Source organism: Ipomoea nil, unplaced genomic scaffold (genome assembly GCF_001879475.1).
Source record: "Ipomoea nil cultivar Tokyo-kokei standard unplaced genomic scaffold, Asagao_1.1 scaffold2792, whole genome shotgun sequence".
In the NCBI taxonomy this organism is placed as follows: Eukaryota; Viridiplantae; Streptophyta; class Magnoliopsida; order Solanales; family Convolvulaceae; genus Ipomoea; species Ipomoea nil.
The window spans coordinates 1,686,571-1,700,577 of NW_017619220.1; the positions used below are offsets into that span (position 1 = coordinate 1,686,571).

The window sequence follows — 14,007 nt, forward strand, 5'->3', positions numbered from 1 at the left end:
CAGTTAGGCTTAAGAAAGGAGTAGAAGCAGAAGTATTTTGAAGCTGAAAAACCAAATTTCGTGTGTGAGTTTGTTCACTGTGTCGTTAGAAAATCTGCTGCCCTCTACCCCTTCTTATATAGGGATGTAGTACTTTAATAGCATTAAACAATGCCATTTAAGCTTGGCTTTGTATCATCTGAAACAGCAAGCCATTACCCAGGGCTTAAATTCAAAGTTGAAATTGGAGTTAATTAAAAATTAATTTCGTAACTGAAGAATTTAATCCCACATTTGTCTGTTGGCATTCAGCCACCCCAGACTAGCTAAGTTTCGGCCCCAGGCCGAAAACATAGTGCTCCAGTTTCGGCCTGGCCGAAAACTACTGGCCAAGTTTCGGCCTCCCAATGGCCGAAGCTGTAGTTCAGTTCGGCCTGGACCGAGCTCATCTCGGTTTTGGCCGAACCCAAGTGACTACTCATGTTGGAAAAGTTGACACCGAAAGTTGGCATAACTTAGCTCACAAGGCCAGCCAATTTCCGGACGACATTCGTGCCCGTAGGTGCCGGCGCACACGAGCTTGAATCAAGCCTTTTCGAACTCATCTCTAGTTGGAATTTGATTTGCACCCCCCCCCCCCTCCGCGAGAGAGTCTCTATGCTATACAATTCTACAAGCTCCAAAAGAGATCTTGTATCAAAGGGGGGTCAAATCCTCTTTCCAAACCAATGTGGGACAAAAGCTCACTTTTTCCCTTCATTTTCCAACTCAAATGGGTCTACTTTGAGAATCAATATCTCATTCACCCATTATCCGTTTTGAGCGTACAATATATCAATCTCTTCGTCTCACTACGAACAACCCGAATCCACTTTGACCCGACCCAAATCAGAAGTGGACCCCACTGATAATTGTACCACAAAATAGCCACTTAAAATGCCATTTTAATGTTATTTTTCCAACAATCCCCCACATGAATCAAAAATTGATTTTCAGGGTATTTTGAAATCGGAAACAAGTGTGTCCAAACGGTCGATCCATGTATAGGATAGGTAGGGAGTAACTAGACCCTTTGAACCTTCCCTTGTGAAGACATGTTTACTCTACTGGCTGTACGGTAGAACGCGATGTCTTTGAACCGACTGCCGTTTGTGTAGACGATGACATATCTCACACAGGAACCTCCCAACCATGCTCTGTTCTCATGAGTGTGCCCATTTTGGTCGTGGGTCACCGTTCCTGGTTCTGCGAGAGTTTCTAAAGAATTGTGCCCAACAATTATCTTTTGAAGCGACCCTCACTTCTCTCTTATATAGGTGATTCTTTCTCGAGTATCCCGCATACTCAAGAATCATTAAAGCATCAACATGCTAGCCTCGTGCGGGAGTCACTGTTTTAACGAGGAGTGGTAGGGAGTCCGAGACCCCCACAGTGACACGCTCCGTTCCATTATTTAGTTGTCCCATTGAACCTAGGTGCCAGCTAGGTTGGGTATCCACTATAGAACTTTTAGTCCAAGGGCTTTAGACCCATTCCTCGTTCCAATTTCTCAACAACCATTTGCTTACCCTCGGGTTAGCGGCCGCTACGTTATCTTTTGACATCACGTAGTCAATAGAGGTAACCCTCGTTGTGAGAAATTGTTTAATTGTATTATGTCTACGACTTATAAGTCTAGACTTACCATTCCACATCTAACTCTGTACTTAACCAATTTTGGCTTGACTATCGCAACACACACATATTGGAGGTACGAGTTTATCTCTAGGAACATTCCCGAAAAAATGTCACAGTCATTCGGCCTACTCGCTCGCAACACGAGTGTAAGGCTCTCAGCTTTGATCCCGTCATGGATCTTAGCTATCACAAAACGTTTCGAGAATTTCCATATGACCAACTGCACTGGCCTACGTAGACACGTAGCCTTTAATGGACTTAGCGTCCTTTGATATCCGTGCTATACTATCCAAGTACAGCTAGATATCCCACGTAGTGCAGTCCAAAGTCACGAGCATACCTTAAGTATCTCATAACTTTCACTATTGCCTTCTAGTGCGCATCACTAGGGTTACTCGGATGTCTACCAAGTTCGTTAACCGCAAAGGCAATATCTGGCCTAGTACAACCCATTTGATACTATTAAAATACCAATAATCTGAATGTATTTTCCACGAGAAGTACAATCTCCTTGATTATTGGCTAGTTGTACGTTAGTATCTAACGGTGTCCAAGCCACTTGATTATCATCCTTTACAAGGATTCAATCAAACTTAATGAGATTGGCTTAACACGAGACCATACGGTCTCCTCATGATTTTACTCTCGAAGATTAAATCTGCCAAACTCACACGTCTCATGTCAAATCTCAATTTTAACATGTTTCTGGTAGAATTGATCATTTGATCGTTACTACCCACGATGAGTTTATCGTGTATAAACAAACAGTGATATCACCGTCTATCGTATACGTTATGTAGACCCACTTGTCACTTTTATTTATACTAAACTCGTTGGTCATCACTGCATGATCAAAACCTCACATGCCAATTACTAAGGCAATCATTTCGAACCATACACTGATCTCACCAATTCCACACTTTCTTTTCAGCGCGTGGAACCACAGACCCTCAGGTCGTTCCATGTCTACTAAGAAAGGATACATCCATTTTGATGAACTTCCAACTCTCGTTAAACAGCTATGGCAAGTATCATCCTAATGGATTTCATTCTCATCACAAGAGAATATATATTGAAGTAATTGTGACACTCGCGTCGCATGTAATCTAAAAGTACAAGCCTGGCCATTTAACTTCAATATAACCAACCAGTTTTATCTTCCGACTAGTGATCCACTTAGGATCACGAGGTTTTACAACCTGGAGGAAGAACAACCAGTTCCAAGTATGATTCTCTAAGATAGAATCTACTTCACTCTCGGTAGCCTCTCTCGGGTTGATCCATCTGTAGAAGTCAACACTTCTACATATGTTCGAGGCTCATTTTCTAACAACCATGTCAGAAAATCCAATTTATTTTCTAGTAAACAAGTTAGAATATGCGTGTCACATTCTAGCATGTACGTCAGAAAATCTGGACCAAGGGATTTTTCAATCCTAGCTCTCTTGCTACGTCTAGCTTTGAGCTCGGGTTCTCTTTAATACCCTTCAACCATAGCTATGCCGAAAGTTCCTTTCAACGTGTTTGGTCCTATATTGAACCTTCACAGAAATGCATCTTCTAGAGAACAATGAATTTCTTGATACAATTTATCGTGTTCTTATGTACATCCCAACTATAGGACTCGTGTACTAAGAACCAATACACACCTTTGGCAAGACACCCCCACATTTCAGGCATTAGTAGGAAACTTTCTACATACTTATAATTCGTAAGAATTTCATGTGGGTAACCTTATTTAAAAGGTACTTACTTGTCCAAAGTATTGTCTCACCCCACATACTTTGAGGTAGACCCGAACTTATCAACGTCTTGATATTTATGTTCGGCAACAACGCTCGATTGAGGTGAATAATGTGTCGTACGCTCGAGTACGATACCAATGTTTGCACCGAAACCACCAATAGGTGTTTCTTTTTCACTACATCGATTGTTCGTAACCGCATTAATCCACGATTAATTTGGTTTTTCTCTTTATTCTTATAAAGAATAAACATGTGCTACTCGTTAGCACATCTCGTAGAAGCTAACAGATTAGCCTTTACAAATCCAATCGATTTTTGACCGAAAGGCCACAAACCCGAATCAGTGCTTCCAAAATTGAAGCACGAATCAGTGCTTAGTAATGAAGCACGAAACATGCTATACAAAGCACGAATCATTGCTGTCAAATTAACGCACCGATTCCAAAGCAATCTCTATTGCTTTAAATTATAAACTCACAGCAACATTCGGTTGCTTAGTTTATAACTTCAGTGCTACCTAGCATTAGGATTATTAGTTAATTACACAATTAACCAAACCTCCTTTCGTGCTAATCACATAGCACTTTTACAATGCTAAATTTAATTAGCCTTTTGCATAGTGCTAATTCGACATTTTGGACGTCCAGTGCTATTAAGCACTACAATTAGCACTTCAACAATGCTAAGTTTAATTAGCATTTTTCGTTAAGCTCAATCTTAATTTGACGTCCCACCAATTTGTCTCAAAATTATATTTCATACTAGTATAATTTGGATATTTGATCAAGCTAATTTTAACATAATTAACTTATCAAATCAACCAAAATTCTGACAAGTTGAATCAAACTCATATAATCGTTCTCAGAATATTATTTAAAATATTCAATAATTGAGTTGTGACGCTCACGATTATATTTTTTTTTGAAAAATCAATCAGTGGATTGTATTAATTAATGAAAGCTATAATAGCGTCAGGAGGGATAGAATCCCAATACATAGAATGTTCCTGAGTAAAAGCCAACGAAGCTAAAGTATGAGCATGTAAATTAACCTGTCTAGGCACATAGCTTAACAAAATAAAATTAAATAAAGACATCATTGTCTTGCACTGGTCAATTATCAACCCAGCATACGAGTGAATGGGTGTAGTTTGGTGGTGTATGGTAGATCGCAGGACCATACAATCCGTGAGCAGATTGGCCGAATCGATACTTCTTTCAACTAACCAGGATAGTGCCTCTTTAAAAGCCATAGCCTCCGCCATGAGTGGTGAAAAACAAATGAGTGATCTGCCATTCTTTGCCGCCACAAACAAGCCTCCGGGCTCTAACAACACAATTCCATACATAGCCTCCCCGGTCTCCTGCCGATACCCCGCATCTATATAGCATCGCAAGTGATTGTCGGGCAACACCGGTTCGAATTGTGGCTGCAAAACTTCTCGCGTGGGACGGCCGTGCACCGCACCATAGGCTTTCAGCGCTGATTCCGCCCCTTTCACAACAGCCTACGGCCATGACATGGCTCCTTTACACACGGCTGCATTGCGGCTTCTCCAAATATTGTATAGAACTCCCACCAACAGCTGTGTTTGTTCCTCGGTTAGAATCATTATAGCCCCAGCTAACCATGCCGCAAACGAATATGTAATAATATTTGTATAGGTAATTGTGTTATATTCCAAACTAATGCAGAATATTCACAATAAACTAATGCATGCAACACATCTTCATTATTAAATATGCACATAGGACATGTCGGGTCAATCCCCACCCTCTTATTAATTAGATTTGTGGTAGTGGGTAAAATATCACATACTGCTCTCCATAAAAAAGTCTTCCATTTTGGTGGTACCCTCAATTTCCACATCTTAACCCATTTATCAAAATCACCTGGGTTATTCTCATAATCACCAACAATACGCTTGTAGGCATTCTTTACTGAATAAATTCCTTTTGGGTCACCTATCCAGTACCATGAGTCATCATAATCAGGGCTAATAGGAGTCATAACTATTCTACTCACATCCTCAGGGATAAATAAATCAGATAAAATATGTGGATCCCATGTTCGTGTTTGTGGGTCTATCAATCCTGCTACTCGTGCTTCTCTTAACTCCTCAGGCATAATTGTTTGCACCAAGGGACTTGGATTATCATGCAGCCATGGGTGTCCCCAAATAAGAGTTGTCTCACCATTTCCAATCATGCGTCTTATCCCAGCTACCACTATTGAATGTGCTGCCATTATACTTCTCCAACAAACACTTGGGCAATTTCCAATAGTAGCATCAACAAAACTAGACGTGGGGTAATACCTGGCTTTATATATTCTTGCCACCAGAGACTCTGGGTTTGTCAAAAATCGCCATGCCTGCTTACCCAGCATTGCCAGATTAAAATCTCTCAACTCCTTGAAACCCAAACCACCAAACTAGAACCGAAGTCCTTATCGTTCACGATTATATAGTTATCCCAATTTTTGACAAATTGACCCTTGAAATCCTTATCGTTCTACATGAACTAGAACCGAAGTCCTTTACGGGATTCAAACATCTAACACGCTTGTTACATATCGTTCCGGTCGTTAAGCCATTTTAGCATTTTTCACATAATGCTACTTGATGCACTAGGCATCCATATTGAATCTTTTATATAATAAAATATCACACAAAAATATTTTAAAATATACAAAGTTCAATACACACAAGTGGAACAATTCATTTTATTCAATAATAAAATGTATCACAAGGATTCTACAACATTTATTCAAAATAAATAAATAGGAAAATACATTGGAAACAATTTCCTTATTCCTATCTCATAGTAGTCCTTCAAACCCGTGTGCCTTGTTCCATTCTCAACCGTCTACTCCACAAAGGGTGGTCCATAGCGCACATCGAGGGTACCTCGGTTGTGACCTCACTCGTCCAACCATCCACATGTTTTAAACATAGCGAAATTGTCCTCAACCTTTTCACCAGGATGACGGTTCGCTTCATAGTGGCATTTCTCCTTATTCTCATAATCTTCTTGAAAGTTAAGCTTCCGCTTGCCTTTCCTTTGATTACAGTTGAAGTCATTGGTCACACTACCATAGTCCTCAGACCATGTAGTGATTACACCATCATAGGATCTTTCGTGGCTTTTAGCCGATCCACTAGGCAACACAATAGGTACTAATTGTGTGCCACGAGCCACCGGTCTACCGGTTCGTGAACCAAAGTTCTCCGGAGCACCGTCATGTGTTTTTGCAACTCCCATGGAAATATTATTTCCAACGTTGCTGCCAACAACTGGCATCACGGAATGTGCAACATCGTTGCCGTTCCTACCATTTTAATGTGCACCACAAGCAACATTCACGGAACCAATACTCTTGGAATCCATCGATTTGTTCATTATCAAAAATTATAAGATTTTAAGATTGTTAGTGATAATGAACCAAAATCGATTTAATATCCCTAAAATAATAGTTATATATATACACACAAAATATATATAAAATATTATTGGATATATATCCGATATATATATATATATGTTAGGAATATAGCGGAATAATGCGGAAGCGAAGAATCGAAAATTGAGAATTATAGAAGTTAAATAATAGGGGAGAATATAATAAATGACAAAATAAATTAATAAAGTGGGAAAATATAAATATATATATATTAATCTCTTATAAAGAGAAAACAAAGGAATATATATATACTCTACGTATGATAAAGAAGAAAGAATGAATGAATTGATGTTGCATGAATTACAAAAGTTAAACAACTATTTATACAATTAAAAGTGAGAGAGCTATGCGGCATTTGCGTGAAGCTCCGCAACAATCGGTGATGGCATGCAATATGACGTGCAAGAAGTGAAGACATGCATAGCGACGTGGATGGAAGTGGTCTCCACAGGTTTGAGCCACAAAATTTATTATTTTCTAACAATCTCCACCTTGGATCAAATCCATTGTGGAAATTAACAACTGGAACAGCCGACTAAGCTCAAGCATTGCTTGAACTTAATAATAGGTAGAGGCTTGGTGAGCATATCTGCTGGATTCTCCAATGTATGAATCTTCTGAACGACTATATCTCCCGCAGCTACAACATCTCGAATAAAATGATATCTGACATCAATGTGTTTGGTTTTGGCATGATAGGTATCATTCTTGGTGAGATGAATAGCACTTTGACTATCAGAGAACACAATAGTGTGACCTTGTGAAACACCAAGTTCCATAACCAAACCTCGTAGCCAAGTAGCTTCTTTGACACCCTCTGTGGCTGCAATATATTCCGCCTCAGTCGTAGATAACGCAGCAATAGACTGAAGCGTAGCTTTCCAACTGATAGCACAATTACAAAGAGTGAAAATATAACTGGAAAGCGATCGACGTCTGTCAAGATCACCACCATAATCAGAATCTACAAAGCCCACAATGTCAGTAGATGCAGAAGAATTTCGATCAAAAACCAAGCCCAAAGACGAAGTACCCTTTAGGTACCGTAGAATCCATTTAACGGCGTTCCAATGTTCCTTACCAGGGTTATGCATGTAACGACTCACAACACTTACAGCATGAGCCAAATCAGGTCTAGTGCATACCATAGCATACATAAGACTTCCAACAGCACTAGAGTAAGGAACTTTTGACATATAAGCCACATCAACATCAGACTTAGGGCATGAACCAGAGGATACCTTAAAATGTGCACCAAGTGGAGTAGACACAGGTTTACAAGTGGACATATTGAATCGATCAAGCACCTTCTCAACATACTTTTTCTGGGATAGATAAAGTTTACCCGCTTGACGATCCCTGTGTATCTCCATGCCAAGAATCTTCTTTGCTGCACCGAGGTCTTTCATCTCAAACTCATTGCTTAGTTGAGACTTCAACTCATCAACCAGAGACATATCAGGGGAAGCAATGAGCATATCATCAACATAAAGAAGCAAATAGACAAAAGACCCTTTAGAAAATTCTTTAAAATAGACACAACTATCATACTGGCTTCTTGAGAATCCTTGCCCCAACATACACGCATCAAACCGCTTATACCATTGCCTTGGAGCTTGCTTTAGCCCATAAAGAGATTTTTGTAGACGGCAGACACAATGTTCCTTCCCAGGAACTTCAAATCCTTCAGGTTGGTACATGTAAAGTTCTTCATCAAGCTCTCCATGTAGGAAAGCAGTCTTTACATCAAGTTGCTCCAACTCCAAATCAAAAAGAGCAACAAAAGCAAGTAGAACACGTATAGAAGTATGACGAACAACTGGAGAAAAAATCTCGTTAAAGTCAATACCTTCACGTTGATCAAAACCTCGAACAACTAACCGTGCCTTCCACCGTGCTTTCTCAACCCCAGGAATGCCTTCTTTCTTTTTGTAAATCCACTTACAGCTCAATGGGCGTTTACCTTTCGGCAACTCTACCAGCTCCCAAGTCTCATTCTTATGGAGACTTTCCATCTCTTCTTGCATAGCAACCAACCACTTGGACGAGTTGGCACAGGAAATAGCTTCAGAATAGCAGGATGGATCACCATCAACCTCCTGTGCAACTGAAAGAGCATAAGCAACCAAGTGGGTTTCATCGTCACTAGCATACCTAGCAGGTTTTTTAATTGTCCTCCTAGGCCGATCTTGGGCAATAGAGTACTCTCGCTGTGGCTCGACGAGAGGTGCGGTACTTGTAGATGCATCATCTTTAGTATTACCATTAGTGGTAGTAATACTATCATTAGGCCTGAAATCAAACTCCACCTTATCACCAGTACTCTGCGTCTCATCTGTACTGGAATCTTTTTCAGAAGAAAGTAGTGCATTTTCGTCAAAAGTGATATCTCGACTCAGAATGATTTTATGAGAATCAGGAGACCATAGACGATACCCTTTTGACTCAGAAGCATAACCAAGGAAAATGCATTTGACAGCTCTCGGGTTTAATTTACCCGTACTGGAATGAGCATAAGCAGGACATCCAAAAACTCTTAAGATAGAGTAGTCAACAGGATTACCTGACCAAACTTCTTCTGGAATTTTGAAATCAAGGGATGAGTGTGGAGATCTATTTACCAAATAGCAAGCAGTAGAAACGGCCTCGGCCCAAAAATCACGCCGTTTCCATAACCCAGCATTAGAGAGCATACAACGAGCTCTTTCCAATAGAGTCCTGTTCAAACGTTCGGCAACACCATTCTGCTGGGGTTTACCAGGCAAGGTCTTGTGCCTGGCGATTCCATTTGCTGCACAAAAGTCATTGAAATCTGACTCACAGAACTCCAAGCCATTGTCTGTCCTGAGCTTCTTGACCTTTTTACCTGTCTGAGTCTCAACGAGTATTTTCCACGTCTTGAAAATAGAAAATGCCTGATTTTTATGTTTCAGGAAATAGACCCAGACTTTACGAGAAAATTCATCAATAATAGACATAAAATATCTACAGCCTCCCATAGACTGGAATTTAGTCGGTCCCCATAAATCGGAATGTATATATTCCAATACATCTTTGGTACGATGTGTAGCAGTAGAGAAACTAACCCTCTTTTGTTTCCCAAAAACACAATGCTCACAAAATTGTAATTTACCCGTACCTGAACCACCAAGGAAGCCTTTCTTGCTCAGGAGATGCATGCCTTTCTCACTCATATGTCCCAGACGCATATGCCATAATTGAGTGAGATCCGCATCAGACATCGATGAGGATACCGCTACTGAACCTGTCACAGTACTGCCATGCAACACGTACAAGCTTCCAGAACGAGAAGCTTTCATGAGAACAAGAGAGCCTTTTATGATTTTCAGAACTCCACCTTCAGCTATGTACTTGCACCCCAGAGATTCCAAGGTGCCCAAGGATATCAGATTGCGTTTCAAATCAGGAATATACCGAACATTGGTAAGAGTCCTGACAACATTATCATGAGTTTTAATCTGAACACTTCCAATTCCACTAACCTTGCATTGGGTATCATTACCCATCAAGACAACTCCACCATCAACCGGTTCTAGAGAGACGAACCAGTCTTTGTGAGGACACATGTGGAATGTACAACCAGAGTCTAGAATCCACTCAGTTTTACTCCGTTTGTCACCGGAGCTAACAGATAACATAACATCACCTTCTGAATCACTTTCAACAACACTAGCTTCAGCAGACTTCTTTTCTCTCTCTTGTTTGTTTTTCAACTTGAAGCATTCAGTCACATCATGACCCTGCTTCTTGCAGTACTTACAGGATTTGTTGGACTTACGTCCTTTGGACTTGGATCTAGATTTTTTATTGCTACTCTCTGTTTCAAGTGAACGACCCCTTACAATTAAGCCTTCTCCTTTGTCCTCAGACTTAATTTCAAAATCAAACTTTTCTTTGGACAATAGGTTTGACTTAACAGTGTCGAAAGTAAGGGTGTTACTACTATTACCATACAGCATAATTTCTTTGAAATGCATGTATGATTTAGGGAGAGAGACAAGCAATAAAACAGCACGATTCTCATCTTCAATTACGACATCAATATTCTCCAAGTCCAATAAAATAGAATTAAATTCATCCAAATGAGATTTAATCGAAGTACCTTCCGTCATGCGGATTGTGTATAGACGCTCCTTCAGGCGTAGCTTGTTTGCCATAGTTTTGGCCATGTAAAGCGTATCCAGCTTGGACCATAATTCTGACGCAGTCGTCTCACTTAATACCTCACGTATAACCTCTTTAGACAGGCACAAAAGGATGGTTGAACGAGCCTTGTCATCCAAATCTTCCCAAGTTTCATCTGTCATTGCAGCCAGTTTCTTCTTCTTCCCAGCTAGCGCTTTCTTCAAACCGTTCTGGGTTAGAACGGCTTCCATCTGAACCTTCCAGATAGAGAAGCTAATTTTCCCGTCAAACTTCTCGATATCGAACTTAGTAACAGTCGACATCTTTGAAAATAACTCTCAATTAAACCGCTCTGATACCACTTGTTAGGAATATAGCGGAATAATGCGGAAGCGAAGAATCGAAAATTGAGAATTATAGAAGTTAAATAATAGGGGAGAATATAATAAATGACAAAATAAATTAATAAAGTGGGAAAATATAAATATATATATATTAATCTCTTATAAAGAGAAAACAAAGGAATATATATATACTCTACGTATGATAAAGAAGAAAGAATGAATGAATTGATGTTGCATGAATTACAAAAGTTAAACAACTATTTATACAATTAAAAGTGAGAGAGCTATGCGGCATTTGCGTGAAGCTCCGCAACAATCGGTGATGGCATGCAATATGACGTGCAAGAAGTGAAGACATGCATAGCGACGTGGATGGAAGTGGTCTCCACAGGTTTGAGCCACAAAATTTATTATTTTCTAACAATATATATATATATATATATATATATATATATATATATATATATATATATATATATATATATGAAAAAGATATACCAATATATATCAACCGAAATTGGAACTAATAATCCTCAGATTATAAATCCAATCCACAACTAAATCATATAGAGAGAGGATTTTGCTTAGAAGCATAATCCAAAACCGAAAGAAGGAAAAGATGGCTCGTGTATAGGTATAGGGCTTTTAGCGTGAGTCAAGAGACCACTCTTTCCTTAAACTTGTGAAGAATCTTCTCTCTAAGGTTCCCTCGGCTTTGGTAAGTTACCGGTGTACACCACCGATCGTGGGGTTTCCTTTCATGGACACCATGAACGGAGAACCACCGTCTAACACCCCTCCGGTGGCGGAAGGGGTAACGAGACAGACCACGAACCTAGGGAAAAGGATTAAGATCCTCAAGCGCTCGTTCGCAGAGACCATATCCGCGGCTCCGTCCTTACCAGAAGATGAAAACATGTCGTAAGAAACTGATACCGACTGGTTGGACGAAGACATCGTGGTACGCTCCGATGAAGAGTCTGAGGATGTAAGGGAGGGGATCCCGGTTGTCAAATTCTCGAAAACGGAAAGGGAAGAGATGATTAAGCCTTGGAAGAGAGCCTTAATCATCAAGTTCCTCGGTAAACCTCCAGCTTTTAATATCCTCCAACAGCGTCTCTTCCGCTTTTGGAATATCAATGACAAAGCGGTGATGTTAGACATTGGCGGAGGATGCTATGTTGTGCGATTCACCCTTGCGGCTGACTATAGACACGTCCTCTTGGACGGGCCAAGGAAGGTTTACAACTGCTATGCCATCCCACAAAGATGGCAACCGGACTTTGATCCCTTCACGGCAAAGATGGAAAAGATTACGGTTTGGGTTCGGCTTCCAGGGCTACCTGTGGAATACTTTCAAGAATCCAAAGCGAGGAAAATTTTGAGTTTTATCGAGAAGCCTATGAAACTGGATTTAAACACCTCCGGGGTGGAAAAAGTCAGATTTGCAAGGGCTGCGGTTGAAGTTGATCTCCGGAAGCCGCTTGTGTCTATGGTCTGGGTGAGCGATAGAGTCCAACCAGTGGAGTACGAAGGGCTCCATGTTATTTGCTTTGAATGCGGGGAAGTTGGACATGCCTCATCCAAATGTCCAAAAAATGTGGAGACGGTAGACCCAAACCAAACTTCACAGAGACCAGAAGAGGTGATGGAAACGTCTGAGGTTCAAGAGGTGGCGCCGGTGGAAAAACTCGCGCCAAATACGGCCCTTGGATGATCGTTTCCTACAAATCAGACAAGACGCCTACGAAGGGCCAGTCTAGAGGCAGCAATACCAAAAGACAAGGACCCAAAACGGTGAATGCTCACATCTCCAAATAGAAAAGCCACAACAGCAGTAAGAAAACGTCCAGTGGACGTCAACCTGCGGCATCTCAAACGACATCCAAGAAGGGTCAGGTAAGTCATACTCCTCCTCCTGTTCCAGTAAGTAATGGTTTTTCGGTTCTGCAGGATGGCGAAGATCTCCATGAAACGCCAATTCTTGTGGAAGGTGAATCTAGTGCAGGGATCATGGTCCAAAACAGAGATGGTCCCAAACAAAGGGGAAGGAATAAGAAAAATTCTAAAAAGGCGAAGCCAACCAACAAGGAAAAGGGGACGCCAATCCTTGTTACCACAGAAAACCAGCCAACAGCCATGCAGCCGGCTGCTAGACATCCTAATATGGGGGGTCCCTTTGTGTTCGGCTTGGCACCAGGCAGCAATTCGGCTTCTCATCTGTCGGGTGGTACTCCTCAAGGGTCAAGTTCTTTGACTACGCATAAGGAAGGCGGTGTCCTAACTTCCTTGTCGCTGAATGGTGATCAATGACTGCGATCGCTTGGAATTGTCGGGGTATAGAAAACCAGGAGACTATCCGCCACGCAAAAATCCTTGTTACCAATAAGGATGTGGGGGCCATTTGCTTTCTGGAAACCAAAACTAATAAGGCTGACAAGATTCTCAGAACGCTTGGTAAGTTGGGATTTCATAACTCGTTTATGGTTAACACCCTCGGTTTTGCAGGAGGGCTTCTCTTGGTTTGGAATAAAGATATCTTGGACCTGGAAGTGGTCAATAGTAACTCCCAGACGATCCATTGTAAGGTGTTAGAAGGAGGAGTCTCGCAATTTCTCCTTTCCTTTGCCTACGTCAGACCCAATCCAAGGGCT

The 14,007-nt window shown here is 40.9% G+C and overlaps 1 protein-coding gene across 1 annotated transcript; it reads left to right on the forward strand.

Annotated features, from left to right (window-relative positions):
• Positions 1-12,392: 12,392 nt before the first annotated feature.
• LOC109157779 lies at positions 12,393-13,666 on the forward strand. The gene is made up of 2 exons (XM_019305619.1): positions 12,393-13,016; positions 13,307-13,666. Exons 1-2 carry the CDS (start codon positions 12,393-12,395, stop codon positions 13,664-13,666), a joined length of 984 nt encoding a protein of 327 aa, XP_019161164.1.
• Positions 13,667-14,007: the final 341 nt, after the last annotated feature.